The sequence below is a fragment of the Gorilla gorilla genome, chromosome 13, assembly GCF_029281585.2.
Source record: "Gorilla gorilla gorilla isolate KB3781 chromosome 13, NHGRI_mGorGor1-v2.1_pri, whole genome shotgun sequence".
Lineage (NCBI taxonomy): Eukaryota > Metazoa > Chordata > Mammalia > Primates > Hominidae > Gorilla > Gorilla gorilla.
In genome coordinates, this window is record NC_073237.2 from 43,588,469 (window position 1) to 43,605,436 (window position 16,968).

A 16,968-nucleotide genomic window follows, 5' to 3' on the forward strand; every position below is an offset into this window, starting at 1 on the left:
GCTTGCAGACAAACTCTCAAAGGATGGGATGAGTTAAAACAATCCTTTTCTTCCTAAAATATATTTTTAAATTAAAGAGGAAAAAGAAAGTAATTTTAGATAGAGGGAATAATATGAACAAAGGAAAAGAAATGGAAAAGTTTGGAGGAAGATAAGGACACTGTAAGTGGTTTAGTTTTATTGGAGTGCAGGATACAGACCACTAATGAGGCCAGATTCCAGAATGCTTTATGGACTTGTTGTAAACAGGTTGGACTACATTTTAGGGAAACTTAAGCTAATGAAGTTACTAGGGATAGAAATGACTTAAGAAGCACTCTGGGAAAAATTAAATTCAACTTTGGCTCACATCCAGACAAATTCTAAGTAGTTAAAAACCCAATTATCTAAACACACACAGATGAAAGTGGGAGGAGGAAGGAGGGTCTCTCCCTTCTACATTTCTTCACTTCTGCTTTTAAGGGGACTATGTTCACTGAAGAGACTCCCCCTAACTGGGCAGGAAGAGATAGAGAGAAGGGCCCCAAAGCAGTCTGTCTGAACAACAGAGGAACCCTAATATAAGATACCAGAGGAAAAGAATGTAAAATCTGGAAGAAAAAAAAATCTGGTCCAAAAGATAATTCACAACCATGGATAAGCCAACACAAAAAACCAACACACCAGCCAATTCATAAATTAACCTGTAATAAAATCTGATTAACTCAAGGTACAAGCAATACAAAAGATATATGATTTTAGCCTCTGAAGACAGAAAGTAAATATACCCAATATGGCCTTACACTGGCTTTTAGTCTTAGCTCATTATCAGTAGCCCTGTGGACTCTCTGACAATATAAGATCAAGTGCCTGTGAACTGCAGCCATAAGAAAGAATGTTGGTGAACTGTATACTCACAGTCCCAAATTGATTCTTTTTTTAAGACCCTAAAAAAAAGGCTACATGTAAGAATAAACTAAAATATTCTGTATTGATTCAATCATTCATTCAACAACTACTTACTACATACAGATTATGCAGCAGGTACTGTGATAGGTATTGTATAGCCCAGTAAGGATAAATTTGATTTTATTCATTGTGCAGCATTTAGAATGAGTTGAAGTATCTTCTAAGCCTGTCTCAGTCAGATGATCTAAAACATATAAGGGACTATTATTGGAATCTGATGGCTGGAGTGGCAGTTTATCAAAGTCTGTGAAGGACTAAATCAAACTAGAAGTTTACCAAGACTGCAGGTGAAAATCAACTGCTGCTCTTTGAAGGAAAAGGAAAAATGGTAAGCATGAAAAAAAAAATATGGTTTACAAATGTAGAGGCATAAATGTAATTCACTACCCTCTCATGCATTTCACTCAAAGAAGAGATAATGAAGAAAATATTAAGCAGTAATATATGAATCTTATAAAAAAGAATCTTCCACCAAGTATTTCAACTCATTACAATGACAAACACTGAGTAATTCACAAAGTTTGGAGAGTCTGTCCTGCCTTTATTAATGTCTTTGTGTCTTATTTTTTAGAACTTAAAACATTAACAAAATGATTTTTAATGGTTGGCTTTATGAATTCTATTATTTTGGAAACACTAGTTTTACAATATTGACTTTAAAATCTTGACAATACGCTCATAATTAAAAGTTGGTATCCTTTATGTAAATATGTTTTAGACATAAGATTGATGAGGAGCTATCCTTCTACTCCTAAGAGTCCATAAACATATCAACATGGTCTCAGAACAACAACAACAACAACAAAAGATTAGGAATATTTATTCCAAAAGTTATTATAGCACACATCTTTCCCATGAAGAAGCAGGCAATGTGCTGAGCTCCAAATGCATACCTCATATTCAGTTGTATTGACCGTTAAGGAAGGAACTAGAGAAAATAGTTCACTCAGTGTCTTCAGAATGAGAGGTCTTGTGTCACAACTCAGCTTTGGAGAGAGAGCATTCCAAGTGGAGCGAATGCAAACAACCTGTGAAGCAAATAGAAAAGGTCAACACCTAACAAGGCTCCAACCTATATAAAGCCATTAATTAAGAGTACTATATTTTATTATAAGGAAACTTAAGAAACAAATAAGACTATGCCTAGAAGATAGGATTTAATAAGGTACCACCCCTCAAATGAAATAACTTAAACCAATGTAAACTGTTGAAGTTGTGCCTGCCTCACACAATTGCTTTTTTACTACTTTGTTTTTAGTTAACCAAGTAAATAACTCTCTCCTAAGCACACAAGCTCTCACTCCCACCGACACACACAAAATTAACTCCAGATTATCTAGCTGTATGCATTGCTGAAGAACCAGCCCCTGAAACAAAGCAGGTAAGATAATGCTAGCCCATTTCTAAAGCCAGGTATCCACATTTTTTAGTTTTTCAGCCCTGTTGAAACAATATCACCACTCAGAAAATTGGAGTATTAATATATATAAATCAAACATTCTCAAATCACCTTACAAGCTTTTCAGAGGTAGGAGAATAACTATAGTATTTAACATAATAATTTAAGATGTCTTAAAAGTCAATTCCGGTTTTTTAAGAGGTCATTAATGATAAAACAAATCTAAAGCCCAGCAAAAATGTTGTATCATTTCTAACTTGACCCAATTTTCTTAAATCAAGTGTTCTTCATTCATTTCAATATCTGGTTTTATGGGTAGTCAAATATCTTCTTAAGTTCAATTCCAGCTAACACTGATGATTTTTTCACTGATAGATGTTTTATGAAAATGTTAAGACTCAGATAGGAAGAACGCAAACACAGATCAATTAGATAGGCTTTAATAAGAATTAATCTTTCTAAAATATTCCAATCTCTTCTTTTAAGCTGTAATTAACATATACAATTTATCTCTACCTACAAATATAAATTATTTAGAAAAACTACATAAGTTAGTAAATGAAAAAATGTCAAAGATAAATGAGTAATATATACTTGAGACAGATTAAGAAGAGGCTCAAAGGAAAGACAGTAGACAGAGTATTTCTGAGAAAACTTGGATTCAGTGCATTTGCTCTTACTTTATACTTCCCGTGAAACAGTAGAATAATAAATGCTCTTTGATTTGGGATCCCCTACATGATTTGGGTTCAACCAACCTTTCCTAAGGGCAGTATTGTAGACCAGGCATGACAGTAGGCACATTTACACAAAGAAGTAACTCTGATATTATAAATCATCAGCATTTGAAATAAAACCCAAACCAATTCTCTAAAAGCTATCAATTCAGCACAACTGCATACCCAGAGTGGTACATAGTACTCACAGAAACAATAAAATATAAAGATGATCTAATCCTTCAAAAACTTGACACCTTATTGTAAAGGAAGAAAAAGATACATCATTCTAAATTATTGGAAACAAAAAGGTATATGATATGACTTTAAACTATTTCAACAGAAAATAGTTTCAAGAGGAATCTATGGAGGAGGATAAGTCAATGGGGAGGAGTCATCAGGGAGGGTATCAAGAGATGATAAGACCTGAGAAGAGATTTGAAGAAAGAATGAACAGAAATCACACAGCCATGCCACAAGAAAATGGAAAGCAAAAGTCAAACAAAAAACAACATGTTATAGGTACAAAAAGCACGAGTATTGGTGGGGAAAGGCTGGTAGATCACAGCATACTTAGAATATCAAAGCAGTTGGAACCAAATCTAAAAGAAACGGCAGGCTTTAGAGATTTCAAGTTAAGAAATACAAAACAATTTAAAAGCTATTCTTAAAAGATTCATTTGGGCCTGGCGTGGTGGCTCACGCCTGTAATCCCAGCACTTTGGGAGGCCGAGGTGGGTGGATCACTTAAGGTCAGGAGTTCGAGACCAGCCTGGCCAACACAGTGAAACCCTGTCTCTACTAAAAGCACAAAAATTAGCCGGGCATGGAGGCATATGCCCCAGCCACTGGGGAGGTTGGGGCACAAAAATCACTTGAAACCAGGAGGCGGAGGTTGTAGTGGGCCGAGACAGAGCCTCTGCACTCGAGCCTGGGCTACAGAGTGAGACTCTGTCTCAAAAACAACAACAAAAACAAAACAAAACACACAAAGAAAACAGTGCATAACAGGGACAAAGGCCAAGAGACTGAGGAACTAATAAGAGAGCTTTGCACTATTCTCAAACAATTAAAGTCTCCTAGGGCAGAAGAAAAGGCCATGATTGTAAGGCTTCCCCAGCCACATGGAACTGTAAGTCCAATTAAACCTCTTTCTTTTGTAAATTGCGCAGTCTTGGGTATGTTTTTATCAGCAGTATGAAAATGGGCTAATACAGAAACATGACAACTAAATGCAATATGGGATCCTGGAACAGAAAAAGGACACTTTTAAACACACATGTCCATAATTCAGTTAACAGCACTGCACCAATATTAATTTCTTAGTTTCAATAACTGTATTATAGTTACATAAGCAAGATGTTAATATTAGGGGAAGAAGGGTGAAAAAACATGAAATAATGATCTATTTTCTCTTTTAACAACAGGTCTTTTGATATATAATTCAAATACCATACAATTCCTCATGTAAAGTGTACAATTCACTGGTTTTTGGTATACTTACAAAGCCACACAACCATCACATTCAAGTTTGGAACATTTTTATCACCTCCTCCCAAAAAAACTCATAATCATTCATCATTCTTGATTGCCCCCTAAGCTCCTCAAATCTAGGCAACCACAAATCTACTTTCTGTCTCTATAAATTTGCCTATTCTGGGCATTTCCTGTAAATAGAATAATATAACATGTGCTCTTCAGTGTCTAGCTTCTATCAGTTATCGTACCTTTTCCAAGGTTCATCGATGTTGTAATATGTGTTAGTGCTCACTTCTTTATATATATATATATATAATGTATATATATAATATATATAATATGTATATATAATATATACATAATATATAATACATATATACAATATATATTATACATATACATATACATATATTATATACATATATACATATTATATACATATTATATACATATATACATATACATATATTTTACATATACATAATATATAATACATATATATAATATATATAATATATATATTAAATATAATATATAATATATATATTATATATAATATATATTATATATATTATACATATAAAATACTCCATTCTATATATATATGCTTTAAACTTTTCCATAAGTTTAAAGTAATTTCAAAATAAATTTTTTTAAAGAATAGAAAAAAACACTAGTCAAAAAAGTAATGGCTAAGAATTTCTAAAATTAATAAAAGACATTAATTCTCTAACTTAACTTGTAATACAAATAAGCTTATATCTAAATACATTACAATATGACCATTAAACACCAAAGACAAAACAACAATCTTCAAAGTTAAAGGGAAAAAATACAGACTACCTGCAAAGGAACAATTGAGAATAATATTTTCTTTCTTTCTTTTTTTTTTTTTGAGATGGAGTTTCACTCTTGTTGCCTGACTGGAATTCAATGGTGCAATCTTGGCTCACCGCAACCTCCGCCTCCCAGGTTCAAGCAATTCTCCTGCCTCAGCCTCCCAAGTAGCTGGAATTACAGGCATGCGCCACCACACCCAGCTAATGTTTTTTTAATCTGGATTTAGTAGAGACGGGGTTTCACCATGTTAGTCAGACTCATCTCAAACTCCTGACCTCAGGTGACCCACCCAGGTCAGCCTCCCGAAGTGCTGGGATTACAGGCATCAGCCACCATGCCCAGCCAACATTTTTAAAATTAAGACAAAAAGACCATACAATAAGATCTTAAAAGTGCTGAGGAGCAAATGAAATATTCTCAAGGACAGACTATATGATAGACCACAAAACAAGTCTAAAAAAATTTATAAAAATGGAAATCATATCAAATATCTTTCCTGACCACAATGGAATAAAACTAGAAATCAATAACAAGAAGAATTCTGGAAACTATACAAACATATGGAAATTAAACAACATGCTCCTGAAAGACCAGTCAGTCAATGAAGAAATTAAAAAGCAAAGTGAAAAATTCCTTGAAACAAATGAAGAACACAAACATACCGAAACATATGGGATACAGCAAAAGCAGTACTAAGAGGAAAGTTGATACCAATAAAGTGCTTACATCAATAAAGTAGAAAAACTTCAAACAAACCACCTAACAATACATCTTAAATAACTAGAAAAGAGCAAATCAAACCCAAAATTAGTAGAACAAAAGAAATAAAGATCAGATCAGAAATAAACAAACACTGAAAAGCAACAAAAAGATTAATGAAATGAAAAATTGGTTTCTTGAAAAGATGAGTAAAATCAACAAACCTTTGGCCAGACTAAGAAAAAAAGAGAGAACATTCAAATAAATAAAATCAGAGATGAAAAAGGGGACATTACAAAAAACATTCACAAAATACAATACCACAAAAATTCAAAGGATCATTAGAGAAGATTATGAGCAACTATCGACAATAAATTGGAAAACCCAGAAGAAACAGATAAATTCTTAGACACATATGGCCTACCAAGATTTAATGAAAAAAAGAAATCCAAAGCCTTAATCGGCCAATAAAAAGTAGTGAGATTGCAGCCATAACAAAGTTTCCCATCGATAAAAGCCAATAATCTGATGGCTTCATTGCTGATTTCTACCAAACATTTAAAGAAGAACTAATATCAATCCTACTCAAATTATTCCAAAAAATAGAAGAGGAGGGAATACTTCCAAATTCATTCTATGAGGCCATTATCACCCTGATACCAAAACCAGACAAAGATACAATAAAAAAAGAGAACTACAGGCCAATATCTCTGACAAACATAGATGTGAAACGTCAACAAAATGCCACCACAACAAATTCAACAATACATTAAAAAGATTGTTTCTCATGATCAAGTAGGATTCATCCCAGGGATGCAAGGATGGTTCAACATATGCAAATCAATCAATGCAATATGTTATATCAGAATGAAGGACAAAGACCATATGATCATTTCAACTGATGCTGAAAAAGAATTCAATAAAATTCAACATCACTTCATGATAAAAAAAAAAAAACTCAAAAAAAAAACTGGGTATAGAAAGAACATACCTCAACACAATAAAAGCCATATAAGACAGATCAACAGCTAGTAGAATACTGAATGGGGAAAACTGAAAGTTTTTCCATTAAGATATGGAACAAGACAAGAATACCCACATTCACCATTATTCAACGTAGAACAGAAAATCCTAGCTACAGCAATCAAGCAAAAGAAAGAAAGGGCATCCCAATAGGAAAAAAATAAGTAAAATTATTTTTCTTTCCAAATGATATGATCTCACATTTAGAAAAACCTAGAGACTCTACCAAAACAAAATTAGGACCATTAAACTCAGGAAAGTCACAGAATACGAAATTAACATTCAAAAATCAGTAGCATTTCTACATGCCAACAATGGACAATCTGAAAAAGAAACCAAGAAAGGAATTCCATTTACAATATCTACACATAAAATAAAATACATAGGAATAAACTTAACCAAAGAAATGAGAGATCTCTACAATGAAAACTATGAAACATTGATGAAGGAAAATGAAGAGGACACACAGAAAAAACAAATTGAAAGATATTCCATGTTCATAAATTGGAAGAATCAATATTGTTAAAATGTCCACATTACTTAAAGCAATCTATAGATTCAATGCAATCCCTATGAAAATAACAATTACATTCTTCACAGAAACAGAAAACATAATGCTAAAATTTATACAGAAACATAAAGACCTAGTATAAGGAAAACCATCCTGAGAAAAAACAACAAAATTGCAGGAATCACATTATCTGACTTCAAGTTATACTACAGAGCTATAGTAACCAAAACAGCATGGTACTGGCATAAAAACAGACACATAGACCAACAGAACAGAATAGAGAACGCAGAAATAAATCCACATATCTGCAGTGAACTCATTTTTGACAAAGGTGCCAAGAACATACACTGGGAAAGGACAGTCTTCAATAAATGGGTCTGGGAAAACTGGATAACCATATGCAGAAGAATGAAACTTGACCCCTATCTCTCACCATACATAAAAATCAAATCAAAATGGATTAAAGACTTAAATCTAACACCTGAAAGGATGAAACTACTATAAGAAAACATTGGGGAAACATTCTAGGACATAAGTCTGGACAAAGATTTCTTGAGTAATACCTCCAAAGTACAGACAATCAAAGCAAAAATGGACAAACAGGATCACACATCAAACTAAAAAGCTCTGCACAGCAAAGGAAACAATCAACAAAGCGAGGAGACAACCCACAGAATAAGAGAAAATATTTGCAAACTATAAATTTGACAAGGAATTAATAACCAGAATAAAAATAGAGCTCAAACAACTCAATAAGAAATAATCTAACAATCCACTCAAAAAATGGGCAAAACATCTGAATAGACATTTATCAATAGAAGACATGAATGGTTAGCAGGTACATGAAAAATGCTCAACGTCATCAGAGAAATGCAAATTAAAACTACAATGAGATATTATCTCACCACAGTTAAAATGGTTTTTATCCAAACAACAGGCAATAATGAATGCTGGTGAGAATGTGGAGAAAGGGGAACACTCGTACACTGTTGGTAGGAATGTAAATTAGTACAGCCACTATGAAGAAGACTATGGAGTTTTCTCAAAAGAAATAAAAATAGAACTGCCATATGATCCAGCAGTCCCACTGCTGAATATATAAATATATCCAAAAGAAAGGAAATCTGTACATCAAAGAGATATCTGCATTCCCATGTTTACTGCAGCACTATTCACAATAGCCAAGATTTGGTAGCAACCTAAGTGTCCATCAACAGATGAATGAATAAAGAAAATGTGGTATAGACACACAATGGAATATTATTTAACCATAAAAAAGAATGGAATCCTATCATTTGCAACAACATAGATGGAACTGGAGGACATTACGGTAAGTGAAATAAGCCAGGAAAAGAAAGACAAATATTTCATGTTCTCATATGTGGAAGTGTTTAAAAAAAAAAAAAGAATATAGGGGTAAAATGATGGTTAACAGAGGCTGCAAAGGGTGGCAAGGAGCTGGGGAATACAGCAGAAATGATTAATGGGTAGAAAAATACAGTGAGAATAAGGGCTAGCATTTGATAGAATAGAGTGACAACAGTTAACAATAATTTATTTTATATTTTCAAATAACTAAGAGAGTATAATTGAAATGTTTCAAACACAGATAAATGATAATGCTTGAGGTGATGGATACCCCAGTTATCCTGATTTGATCATTACACAGTGTGACTACATCAAAACATCACATGTATCCCATAAATATATACAACTATTATGTACTCATAACTAAATTTTTTTAATTTTAAATATTGAAAATAATAAAAATTAAAAAACAATTTACTTATTCAGAGACAAGGAAAAAAAACTTAACATGGCTTCCAAGGTTTTTCATGATCTGCCTTCCATCTATTCCTCCAGTCTCATCTCTTCTGCTAGTTCCTTGACATCATATTTATTTAATAACTATTATTCATATTTAATGTTAGAAAAATAAGGAAAAGAATATATACATTTTATTTACCCATGTATCACCACTTTAAACCACTATTTCTTATATATGGGAAAGTTTTAATAAATAAATGTAAAATTATAATGATGAAATAACTTTTCCTGTGAGAATTTTTACCACATAACTCAATTAAATTTGTTAGACTATAGTTTGTATGGTTTAATGCTTGCATTCTTCCAGATATAACATTTTTTCCTTTTAAATTAAAAAAAGCTGTCTATTGCCATTCTTTGTAAAGCACATTCAAGTTTAACTTAAAATAAATATTAATTTAATTCTGTGAAAATTAGTTGAATTATTTAAAATGCTAATCAATGGGTATGCAGTGGTTTTTAGATTAGGAATTTAAAAAGTGCTAAGGAAACTGCCAGCCTACAATGCTAAATCTACCATTGAATAGTAGGGGCAAAACATGTAATCAATCAATCATGAGGGATAATACCTAGAAATCATCCACATATAGCATGCGAATATTTATGTACGAATGACTCAGAACGTTCTGCTTAGTCTGTCTATAAGATACTGAAGAATTCATCTCATCCTAAGTGTTTATGTTATGCATACTTTGTTGCTGGGGAAGAATGATACTTTTCCCATGTCATTCTTCCACAAGAATCTTACCAATTTCCCATGTTATTCTTCCACAAGAATCTTACCAACACTAAACAGTACAGATTAAAGAAGACCTTATGCAGTGTGGTATGCTGGGAAGAGCACATTTTAAAGTCAGAAATCCAAGTCTCTGATTTGGTAGCTGTGTGACTATGGTGAAGTCATTAATTTCCCTCAAACTGTTTCCCCAGCTGCAAAATGGAAATAATACTAGTAACACCTGCTCTATGTACAGCACAAGGTTACCAGTAAAGCCCATATGGAGACAACTGTACATCTACTTTACACACTGAAAAATATAGTTATTGTTGTTATAACCAACAGAAAAAAAACAGTGAACCTCAGAAGAATCAGAGCCTTTCCTTCTAATTCCTGTGCTGTAAAAATGACTTTGTTCTTTTGCAGAGGAACAGAGAGCTATCTCCTAATTTTACTTTCAAAAGCTATTTCTAGAAATTCCTGAGAACAGCCTACTCCTTTTGTCCTGATTCTTTACTCCAACAGAGGGAAAGCTTTATAAAAAACCTTTAGGCTATGAAAACTGCCTTATTTGCCCTTTTCATAATGAAGGCAAAAGAAACTGCCTTCACAATTAAAGGACTCAAGTCATCATCACGCAGTGAAGCCCTCTTAAGCTAATTCAGCACACACAATTCATAAAACAGGATGCTTCTGTTACCAAAACACAATAACGGGATAAGAGAGAGTTTGAAGAGACACAATCAATGGAGCAGAAACAATGAGAAAAATAACATTCTTTCTTATCCTAATAATATAGGGTTAGGGGTTGTTAAGTATTTAAAAAAATGACTAGCACAGGTTTATTTAAGCAATTTCACAGCCTTTTAATGTCTGAGACTAGTTTATTATCAAGGCAGCATTGTAGGGAAAAAAGAAACAAACAGATATAGATATTGAGGTACCTATTTAAAACTCACTTGTAATCTAAATGACAGTAATTCTGATGATTTTCTAATATAGTTGAACAACTTTTGTCCTGTTCATGGCAAAGAATATAGATGAACATATCTAAATCCCAAACTATGCCTTAGAGAATCAAAAATATTTGGACTTGTTGTAGTAAAGCTACTCTCATATTAACAACCCATAACATCACCATGACATTTCCAAAAGAGGTGTAACAGAGACTTTTTAAATTATTCTGTATTTCTGAAAAACTATTTGGCACTTTGTAGTACATACTTATAATTCTAATATCTGAATTGAACAGGTTTAGAATTGTGTGACACAAGTAAAAACAGAGACATTTATTAAACAGATTGATCTAGACTATCAAGCCACCCAAGAGACTCACTACTCAACAGCCAGAGATGTTAGGTTTCTTTTTTATTCCCCCAAGTGAGAAATTACAGGTGCCTAGGATACTTCCACAAGGAACAGTATCTTCCAATGCAAACTCCATTGATTTCTCTGCAGGAACAGAAAGAATGACACAAAGAACTCCCTATAGGGACATTCACTTTTCAGTTTTGCTAGATTCTGTCTGTATGAGTTATCTATTTTTTGGTGGACATTCTTCCAGGATGAACTAGCAAATTCATAGGAAGAATATGTCAAAAAATTTCTTGACAAGAAAATTAGTGCTTTATTCCCCCAAAATAATCAGAGGAAATTTTTTTCTAATGGCCACTCCTTCCTCTTTTCTAATAGAGGTTAGACTCCAAGATAATAAAGGAAAATAACAGAAATTAAATCAACATGGCTTAAAACTCAATAAATCAAACTACTGGGAAGTTGTTCAACAGATACAAAATTAAAAGTAAAGCAAATTGAGTATTTACTAGCAACAAGAATAAAAATATCATCCATCTAAGTGTTAAAAAGGGCTAAAGAGGCTGTAAGTGTACTGTAGAAAGAGACTGAGAAATACAGTTTACTGTCACTTCATATTTAAAAATCAATATGCTGTGTATCAAAAATAATTGATGAATTAGGCAGTCAATTCAGAAACACTAAGAACACTTTAGAGAAAAACTTTAAACTTCAAAGCTAAAGTTTTTAGGAATACCTCTTGAGTTTAGTCCACTTTACAAAGATAGAATTCCACGAATGCATTTCTAAGTAACCAATGTTGAGAGTTCCTGAAACATAACCTGATTACATGTTCAATGAAAATGATTCTTCTATCCTCCCACCCCCACCCTATGTATCCACAGATCTGGGGATAACAGAACTGATGACTTCTTCATGGATAAACAATAGGGAAAATCAGTCTTTTAAGCCTGAGTGGCTCACACAACTAACTAAAACTCCCTAATAACAAGGAACAAACATGCCTGTGGTCCCTTTTCATAGAAACAAACAAGTTCCTTCTTAGGAAAATCAAGACTAAAGACAAAACCTATAATCTACAAGTTCAAGAGAGAAAAAAGAAACTTTTTAGTAAAACTTCTTAGGAATTTCTTTGCTCTTCAGTGCTAGAAAGCTAGTGAATCACAACAAAAATGGTTACCCCAAAGCAAGGTTTAAACAAGGATAAACAAGATTTTTCCACCCAAACAAAAGCAGCATCTAGCACAGTGCTTGGCATAAAAAAGCACTCATCTCAAAACAAATTTATGAATACATGGTGGTAACTGACCTATCACCAGCTAGGACAGGGCAGGGCACATTTTCTGTCAAGGGCCAGAAAATTAATATTTTAGGTTTCAAGGGCCACATGGTCACTATTACAACTACTCAGTTCTACCACTGTAGCAAGAAAGCAGCCATGGACAATACATAAACAAATGAGCATGGTTGTGCTCCAATAAAACTTTACTTACAAAAAAAGGTAGTGGGCTGGATTGGAAGAGTCAGCCATGGTTTGCCAACTCCTGAACTAGACTATGTGATTATTAACTGGATACAGCTTAGCAATTAGATTAGACCAATGCTTCTTTAACTTTAATGTACACTTGAATACCCTGTGGTGAAAGGATCTCATCACACTACAGATTCTAACTCAGTAGGTCTAGAGTAGAGCCTGAGATTCTCGTTTCAAGCTGCCAGGTGACACAGAAGCTGCTAGTTATAAAACCATACTCTCTTCAGTTACCAGATATTAGACTTTATTAGTGAATTTACTTTAAAATTTCAAAACGGGTAGGAAATTAGAAATGTGACAGCAATAAGCCCTGGATTTGACTGGAATTGTTCCAATATCAGGAATTCTGATGTGTTGCAGTCAAATTCACAATGAATTCCAAAGTTTAACCTTCCGCACTGCTCTTCCACTTAAAAGAGGCATGACGATAAAAGTCAGAACATTTATGCAGATATCTGGTTTTAGAAACAGGGACATCATATTTTCTAATCCCTTTCTTTACAGATAAAGATGCTAGATGGAAAAAAATTTTTAATATACCAATGGAACTAAATAATAACACCCCCCCCCACCCCACGAAAAAAAAAAACCAAAACTCTTTTGTGGTTTTCAACTTTATTTGAAGGTGGTAACTTTTGAAATTATTCCTACAAAATATGCAAAGGAATAAGTTTTCACTAGAGATAGACAAGACAAACCCTGACACTTAAACCAACTTAAGGTTATCTAATATTTTCATAAGACTAATTATTTATCTTCTTTATTGTTCAGTTCAAGAAATGTGAACTGAGCAACTGCTATGTACCAGGTACTAAGCTGGGCGCTTTGCAGGAGGAGGTCAGTTGCTAATACATACTTTCTATCTTCGAGGACCTTAGCATCAGGTAGTAGAGACTGATACATAAACATGCATTACAAAACCTTGTGTTAAGAGAAACTGCAGAAGTTTCATACTAGATATAGAGGGGGAAATTACCTGGTTAAGGAAGAGAGCAGAGATCAGAAAGGAGTTCCTGGAGGAAATAATATTAAAGAGCAATTATGTACCAGATGCTCTGTTGTGTCTTTTTAATTTCCAATTATACCAATTTAAATTATGCCAATTAAATCATATATGATAAAAGAAAATCAAGTTTAAAACATAACTGAAGGTAGGAGTCTTTAAATACTTTTTGCTCATGCAACTCCTAAAAAGTTTTGAAAAATCATGTAAATTGGCATTTAAAAAGTATAAAGACTGCAAAAGATTTATTTTCTAACATATGGTAAATACTTCCATTTTCAAATAAAACTGCTATAATATTCTATTAAATTTATACAATTAGATAAAATGCCATAGCAATTTTATATCTACCATCATCCATTTCATAAAATCCATATAAAAAATGCCTCTAACACTCCAAAATTGTATAGATTTTCTTCCTTGACAGTGTATTTCTGTCATGTGACAATCCTGCACTTGTACCTCCTAAATCTATAAAAATAAAATAATACAATGTTTTTGAAAAAGAAATTGTATTTCTATTACAGTTATGCTTCATAATTTTATTCTAATATATTTAATGGTTCAGAGTCTGCTATTGGTCACCTCTCATATGCCTCTATAACAAAAATAACTTCATAAATTAAAATTATTTTTATTTCTTATGACCATAAGACTAAGAGTTTTTTTAAATTTTGAGTTGCATCATTGTTATGATTATTGCTAAAATACAATTAATCAAAACATAAATATTACAAATATTGGAAAGTAATCACCAAACATAAAAGGTTTAAAAAATCAGAAATGGTGTGGTTTCAGTACAAGAGCAAGATGGTTCCTTGATAAAAAATGCTTCCCCAAAAATCAGTATTTTGAACTGTCTCTTTGTTCAATGCCCTGAAATTTTTATACCTGAGAGCAATGAACTAAGAAAGATTTACAAGTAGAGATATGCCTTCTTTTTGTAGAGTAGAAAGGAGGCAATTATGAAAGGATAGTTGGGAAAGGAGAAACAGTTTAATCTAAGGCAGATAAATGTCAGGGAAGAGTACACAGTGAAGTTGAAGATCTGGACATGTAGTTACTAAAACTAACATGGCTGCCTATCCCTTAGAAAGTCTTCAAATACCCCATGTACACGAGTTTGTAAACCATGACTTTAATGATTTTTTTCACTGCAAATTAAAGATGCTAACTCTTTGGACCCAAATCTCTTGAGAGTACAGCAAAACCAAAGCTGCCCTAAGCAAATAATAAAGAGTTCAAAATTAAAACTATATGTAAAAACTCCACAAGTGTAAGTGAGCTATTAATGTTGGTTAAGTTATTCCTAGAAGTCAACATTAAGGTTCACTGACTATATTAGAATACCCCAGAAAAACATCTATAGTATGACAATAGTTTAAAAAACAGAAAAAAAAAAACAGAAAAAGTTTCAAGAAAGCAGACAGTAACTGTTGGGGGAAAAGAGAGGATAGATGGTTGATTTCCAAAAGAGTCCACATGCTGTGGAAAATATATTTAAAAACAAGAGGAAACAAAGGGCACCAAGAAGAAATGTTAGCAAAGTAGGTGAACCAAGAAAGTAGAGGATCCTGGAGTCTAGGAGAGGAGGGAGATGTCTATATGGAAAGCTTTTCATGGCTTTTTTCACTCAAGAGAAGTGAAGGAGGTACTGGAAAAGTATATTGGCTTGGCCATTAATAAAATCCTTTTTTATATTTTTTGTCCAAATTAAAAACAAAGCACCTTCTGTTTAAACTGCTTGCCTATTATAAACTGAGAGTACAGAGAAGTAATGCCTCTTTTTTCTCAATTCTTTTCAAACCTAATTGTCCATTTCACCAGAAATGCAAATCTACCCAATAATAAAGACACTTGCAAAGATAAAGATACAAAAACATTTATCACAGTGTGATTTATTAAAAAAATAATAATAATAATAGAAGCGACTTAAGTATCCCACAACAGGAAATTCATAAACTACAGTACAGCCATGTCTTCATTCAATTAGATGTCAAAAGTGGATTATCAACATGACATAGTGCCCCTGGTAAACTGCTGGCTGAAAAAAACAAGTTGCAAAAGAATGTGTACAGCATGATTCCTTTCTCATTATACATACACCGTGGTTAACTCTGTGATTTATAGTGATTTTTAACCTTCTTTTCTTCCCCTTACAGGTCTCAGAAAATGATACCCCAAAATGAAGGTCTCAGAAGCAGCTCTCTCTGACCTTAGCTTACCCTCTTGTCTCTGGCCCTTCCATCTTCCAAGAGGCTAGCCACAGAAACTAGAATCCCATGGAAACCAGAACCCTTTTCCCCAAAGCCAGCAATAAAATCTAAAAATATTACTCTAACCCTCCCCACCACCTTTCTGTGTAAAAACTGGCCATAAAGAAACTACCTGACCTACATTATTGACTGTAGGCCATGAGACCCCTATTCCAGAGAGGGTCCTGACCCAGACCCAGAAGGAGGGAATGCATGCTTAGAGAGACCAAGAAGAATTTAACTGGACAGGCCTTGCTGCGTTTCCCCACTCAGTCTATTAGCGTCAAATCATGCCCATTTTGTCCAGTCATATTTCTACATGGCCGCCCATACTTTCTTGAAGCTAAGCATACAAACAGACTGTTTCTCCTGTATCTCTGGATCTTCATCTGAAGGATTCCATACCATGTAAAACTATGATCAAATAAATTTGTATGCACCTATTAATCTCCCTTTTTGTCAGTGATTTTCAGCAAACCTTCAGAGAGCAGAGAGAAAGTTTTCCCTTAGCTCCTACACCCCATAGTTTCTGACTTTCCTGTCATATACATAGAATACTTGAGTCACACTTTAAATGAAATATACTCAGTTTATGAATTTGATCCTTAATCATTTTTCTATAATTAAAATTAATTTTATTTTGCTCTTCACCCTATACCTTACATGAAAACTTTATTTTCACATGACATCTAAAATTATTGT

At 33.3% G+C, this 16,968-nt stretch overlaps 1 protein-coding gene across 4 annotated transcripts in view; it reads right to left on the minus strand.

Moving 5' to 3' along the window:
- FOCAD (focadhesin) overlaps positions 1–16,968 on the minus strand; it is a 312,606-nt gene that overhangs the window by 133,748 nt on the left and 161,890 nt on the right. For all 4 annotated transcript variants that reach the window (XM_019034046.4, XM_063696326.1, XM_055351762.2 and 1 more), the window contains one exon: positions 1,842–1,976. In XM_019034046.4, coding sequence (XP_018889591.3) covers positions 1,842–1,976 — 135 coding nt within the window. The remainder of the gene's footprint in view (positions 1–1,841; positions 1,977–16,968) is intronic.